The sequence below is a fragment of the Physella acuta genome, unplaced genomic scaffold, assembly GCF_028476545.2.
Source record: "Physella acuta isolate Inbredline_101_S28 unplaced genomic scaffold, ASM2847654v3 ptg000596l, whole genome shotgun sequence".
Classification (NCBI taxonomy): domain Eukaryota; kingdom Metazoa; phylum Mollusca; class Gastropoda; family Physidae; genus Physella; species Physella acuta.
In genome coordinates, this window is record NW_026732115.1 from 441615 (window position 1) to 447637 (window position 6023).

The window sequence follows — 6023 nt, forward strand, 5'->3', positions numbered from 1 at the left end:
TGTGGGTGGACAAATAAATACACATACATAATGTCTCACTTTAATGTCTCACAACTTTTGTCTCACTAGTGTTACAAGCCGACTAAAATCTTCCAGTGAATATGAAAGCTGATTAATCTGCCACTTTAGTAGTCCTTTATAAAAAAAAAAAGCATTCTGAATTGAGTGATTCTAGAACAATCACTGTATTTTGTGCTTCAATCTCACAATCACTGTATTTTGTGCTTCAATCTCGATTTTCGTCCATCTTTAATTGGAGATAAAAACTGTGTGTTGATAGTGTTTTAAAAAATTCAAATCAATATTTTGTTAATTATACATGTTCTCAGTGACGGCCAACACTAGTGGGTATGGTGTGACTTTTGAGCAAGGTTTGTAAATATTGAAATGGTGACGTCAATATCGTCGAGTGATGACGTCAATATCGTCGAGTGATGACGCACTGATGTTCAAACATGGCGCCCGGACAGGGGAGGTCACCGTGACGGGATGATTCCAAGAAAACAACACACAACACTGACATCAAGATACACGGTATCCGGCACACGTAGAAATAACTGACCGCGTCAGTGTGACACGGAGAGTGCCCACACTACCCAGAGAGAGTGGCCACACTACCTAGAGAGAGTGACCACACTACCCAGAGAGTAACCACACTGCCCAACTTGGTAGAAGACTGCTGGATCCTGCCCGGGGCACGGGGTTAGGTTGTCGAGTTGATTGAAGCGTTGTCGTACAACCTAAAACACAGGAGCTCTTCAGTCCTGGAGGAGGGACAGCGTCTTGACCAGCCCCACTTTATGGGTAAGTGAACTGGTGTGGTGGCGTCACATATCCTTAAAATAGTACTCCCAGTCCAGTCAGAAAACTTAGACAAAATGACGTCAAGAAAACGTGGACAAAAGGTCGTCCGCGATGTAGTTTTGTTTAGGAGCTGTGTTCATTTACCGGCTTCGAGAGCTGGTGCTACGATACGAACTTGCCTGAAGGGCCATCCAGAGCCGTAAGATGGAGATAAATATGAAGAAAAAAAAGGTCATAACATGATATATGATTGTTCGTGTTGTCCGGCAAAGTCCGGAAATGTCCGGCAGTGTCCGGCTATTATCCGGCGTGGATGTCTTGTATGTGGCCGCCCATCCCGTCCATGTGGAGGGGAGGGCTCTGTGCCGAGGCCATGCCGTGGTGGGCCATTCCCGGGTTGCCGTGGCCCATCATCATGTGATGTGGGTGGCCCGGGATGAGCATGGTCTGAGAGTGGACAGGGGGGGAGAACTGGGCCATCTGGGCGTAGGACGAGGGCGGGGTGCCGTACATGTCCGGCCGGTGCATGCCCTGCATCCCCAGCATGTCGTAACGCTGGCTTGTGTCCAGATGCGAGTAGCCGGCCTTCATCGGGTCATAGAGGTCATGACCTCCTTGTAACCCTGGAACAAATGTCAATACTTTTAAAATTTCTTATTTTTCACATGTTTACAATATAACTAAACAACTTTCAAAACAAACTTCATGCATTTTTAAAAATATAGCTTTTAACAGATTAAATCGGATGAATTTTTAATATTAAAACACCTCTAATAGAGGCTAAATTGAACTCATGAAATTAAAATAAAGTCACCAAAAAAAACTGTTGCCTCAATAAAAATATTAAAGCAATCGCCTATTTGAAATTCTACCTTAATCAAGTAATTTTTAACCAGCACCTCGCTTAAGCTAATTGTTGTAAAACAAATCTACTTTTATTGAGGCATCAGCTTTGATGAGAAGTTTGAGTGGGGTAAAGAAAATAGAAGTGAGAGAATTGGGGGGTGGGGGTGTGGTTGTTTGCTGGTGGTAGGGTGAGTACACAGGATGGTTGGATGGTTGAAGATGGGTGCACAGGATGGTTGAAGATGGGTACACAGGATGGTTGAAGATGGGTACATACAGTGACAACCCATGCGTTAGCCGACTCAATGGTACAACATCCTCCCATGTAACGAGGAACAACACAACACATCTGATAACATTATTGACATACTTGAACAAACGCAAATACATGACATTCTGACATACGTCTACAACTGACAATCTGACATATGCCAAGAGTTGACATTCTGACAGATGACATCTTCACGAGAGAGGCCGAGAGATAAAGTCAGATACAGATGGGCAGCAGACGACATAGGAAGATCGTCGGATGTTGCAGGGACCTTTGGCAAGATGCAAGCACGTGTGTTAGTATGTGTGTGTGTGAGTATGTGAGTGTGTGTGTGTGTGTGAGAGAGAGAGAGAGAGAGATACAAACACAAAAGTTAGAGTGATAAATTTGACAGACAGAATGACAGACGTAGAGAGAAGACAACACATAAAAATAAGGCGAATGGTGTTTACCCCATCTTTCCTTAAAGATGTACTCACTATGTCCGCCCATCTGCATGTGCTGGTTGTCGAAGTAGCCCATGCTTGCTGCCTCTGGGTTGTACGCGGCATGGGCCCCGGGCCCCGCCCTATTGGACTGGTCGATCATGGGCTGCACTATGCGCCGCCTAGCGTTAATGAACCTGCAAGGTAAAGGTCGCGGTTAGTACATTTTTATAGCTTTGTTATAGTAAGGTTATTACATTTTTTATAGCATTGTTATAGTAAGAAAATGTCGCGGCTATTACATTTTTATAGCATTGTTATAGTAAGAAAATGTCGCGGTTATTACATTTTTGTAGTAATCAAATATCGCGGTTATTACTTTTTTATAGCTTTGTTATAGTAAGAACATGTCGCGGTTATTACATTTTTATTGCATTGTTATAGTAAGAAAATGTCGCGGTTATTACATTTTTATAGCATTGTTATAGTAAGAAAATGTCGCGGTTATTTCATTTGTATAGCATTGTTATAGTAAGAAAATGTCGCGGTTATTACATTTTTATAGCATTCTTATAGTAAGAAAATGTCGCGGTTATTTCATTTGTATAGCATTGTTATAGTAAGAAAATGTCGCGGTTATTACATTTTTACAGCATTGTTATATTAAGAGGTCAGTGACAGCATGTGCTGTTATTGATAAATATGCTGTTGTTTGTTCCAATGTGTCATTATTGTCCATATAATGTTTATTTATGACAGGGTCACTAGGGATGTGCAAGGACAAACTGACCCACGCTAGGAAAAATAATGGCCGCTAGATGGCGACAAATAATGGGGAATGGACGCAGCCAGTTTATAGGCCTGAGAAAGAAAAATTTGTTTTTGAATTTTTATGCTAGTTAAAAGGCTTGGAACAAAAGATAGGAATTGGAATTTCAGGGAAACAGGAGAGAGAGAAGAAAGGGGACACAACTGAGGGGGGAAATGTTTTAAGGGAGATAAAAAAAAAAGTAGAAATCTCCAGTGGCAAGTGTGTCAGTGACGGAACGGCTGAGGTTGCCGGGAAATGAAAAGAGTCTAGAATGAGCCGAGTAGGGCCGCATTCTTTCACTGAAGGAAGAAATAATCAGACTTTTTTTTTTTGCTTTTGGCCCCCACATAAAAAGCAAGAGCCAAAAATTTAATCTAGAACGCGGCGGAATGACAGAATTAGCTGAAGATATTTTTTCCTATGTTCTTTTTGCCGAAGCGCGCGTGATCAATGAGTTAGAGAGTATGAGAGATCAGATCCCTTGGTGACTCGCCGCGTCTTTTCCAGGGGATTGGGACCTTTTCTCATTAAAGGGTCCCACGACATATTGGGTCCTTTTAATGAAGCATGGAACCGTGATCATAGGCAATTTGTGGGCTGGTGGCTGCGGACAACAGCCTCTTACGTGGGCTTGTAAAGCCTTTCTTCCCTCAACCCACTTGGGTGACTTTTTAATCAGTTTTCTGGGTGCTCCCTCTTTAAGTTAAAAGACGGGGTACCATTTTCAGACACACAAGATTATATCGCGTTTGTTGATTAGCTCTTAACTGATTTGAATTTAATTAAATTCCGATACCTCCACAAAAATAAGATACAACACTTCAGACCATCTGGGATAAAAATAGATTAAAAATCACAGAATGGTAAAAATATTCGAGTAACAGGCCGTCTAAAAACCTGAATTGCAGAAGCAACGAAACAAAATTCAATCACTGGTTCAAAGGCACATTAGCCATAAATTGTTTTTTTCCCCCACCCGTGCTGCCCTGGTGCACCTTGTCAACGCCACCTCGCCATTTACAATTATGGGCACGGAATATTTTATTAAACTCATTTTTTCAACCCTAAAAACAGCCCGAGGCCAACCCGCCCTTCTTGACGTGTGGGGCTGGCCTTCGGTTGAACTTGTTAGTTTTTGAACTTGTTAGTTTTTTTGTCAAGTTGTTACGGTGCGGTCAACTGAAGGCAGCATGAATATTTTAAAACTGGTGACTGAAGGGGCCGAGTGGTTGAAATCGTTTGAGCTGGGTCGGTTAATGGTGTGATGGTGGTAGTACTAGTGATGGTGTGATAGTGTGATGGTGTGATGGTGTGATAGTGGTAGTACTAGTGATGGTGTGATGGTAGTACAGCGATGGTGTGTTGGTGGCTGTACTAGTAATGGTGTGATGGTGGTTGTACCAGTGATGGTGTGAGGGTGGTATAGTGATGGTGTGATGGTGGTAGTATTACTGATGGTGTCCTGGTGGCTGTACCAATGATGGTATGATGGTAGTACAGTGATGGTGTGATGGTGGTATTACCATTGATGGTGTGATGGTGGTAGTATTACCTATGGTGTGTTGGTAGAAGTACCAGTGATTGTGTGATGTTAGCAGTAGTATTAAGAATACTGGTAGTAGTATTACTATGGACCCAAAACTCTATAAGCATAGAATCTTCTAGACTATCTAACATTAACCCCTTACATCTGTCTTTACTGCCGGTTCACTTGGTGACTTCCGGTTCTTTCCGAGACCGGAAATGAACCCGGACAGCAGTACGCTGCGGTAAAGTCAGAATTTTTAAAACCGAGTCAAAACGAACGTAGCCATTTTCTACAAAATGACCTGAGCGTTCTAGTTGTAGTTTAAGCCGTGGTTGTAGTACATCTGTTTTGGCTCAGCGGTACTCCGGCAGTCAGTACTGTCTTCTGGCTCTCTACTTCAAGCGGGAAATAAAGGCTAGTTCTGCGACAGCCAAATAAGGGGAGGGAAGTCAGGGAGTCGATCAAGGGAGATAATGATGAAGGAATGATTGGAGGAATGATTGAGTGATTGAATCTAATCACCTCTTGATGTCTACAAATCTAGGCCAATAATTCGGGAACACGGGCGCCAGGACGAGGCAGTCTGAGGCTTAATGAGGCAATATTGGTGTGGGTAGTGCGGGGTGTCATTAGAGGCGGAGATTTTCTCGGGGAGAGATGAGGGGTCAGCTGGTGGTTGGGGGGGGGGGGGGGGAGGTGATGGGCTGGTGTTCAATATGGGTATTATATCAGAAATGTTCAGGACATATACACATATACATCATGTATCAGCCAACTCCATACCCACAAATGGCACTGTATTTAAATAGCCTTTTGGATGTTATAATGTCTTTTTTTTAAAGCTCTAAACTCCACACTGCTACAGTTTAGCATTAAGGCCATTGTTTAGTGATTTATTATAGACGATTCCTGGAGACCACACGGGAAGATAACTCTAGCTTTGTGTTTTCTGTCAACTCTGTCAACTATATTCAAAGGTCAATTTTTTTATATTGATCGTGCACCCTCAAAAACACACTCACACACACTCACACACACACAAATACACAAAGAGAAACAATCCCACAGACTAAGCGCGCGCACACATTAAAATTGGCCAATCAGCCAGGAGCACGCGACCGAGACGATTTGCATGGATGCCTACAATATGTCAAATCCTCGCCCGCTGATTGGATAAGACACCTTCGGTTCCATTTCCGGAGTGGCTGGTTTCTGAAATTCTCTGCCGTTACTAATTCTCTGAAAACTTCCTCCACACTGTGATGCTTCCTCGAGTCGGACTCGGGGAGGGGCACAGGGGGTGGGGGAAATTAAGACGATGTCAGGAAACGACTTCTG

The 6023-nt window shown here is 43.0% G+C and overlaps 1 protein-coding gene across 2 annotated transcripts; it reads right to left on the reverse strand.

The window, feature by feature from the left end:
* Window positions 1–211: 211 nt before the first annotated feature.
* On the reverse strand, window positions 212–2538 carry LOC131947526 (homeobox protein Meis2-like). 2 transcript variants are annotated; one of them, XM_059308769.1, is made up of 2 exons: window positions 2401–2538; window positions 212–1427 (listed from the first exon to the last, which is right to left on the reverse strand). In XM_059308769.1, exons 1-2 carry the CDS (start codon window positions 2507–2509, stop codon window positions 1105–1107), a joined length of 432 nt encoding a protein of 143 aa, XP_059164752.1. In that variant the 5' UTR covers window positions 2510–2538; the 3' UTR covers window positions 212–1104. The 2 variants fall into 2 exon arrangements, with proteins under 2 accessions (XP_059164752.1, XP_059164751.1); XM_059308768.1 differs by having other exon boundaries at window positions 2374–2538.
* Between the last annotated feature and the right edge of the window lie 3485 nt (window positions 2539–6023).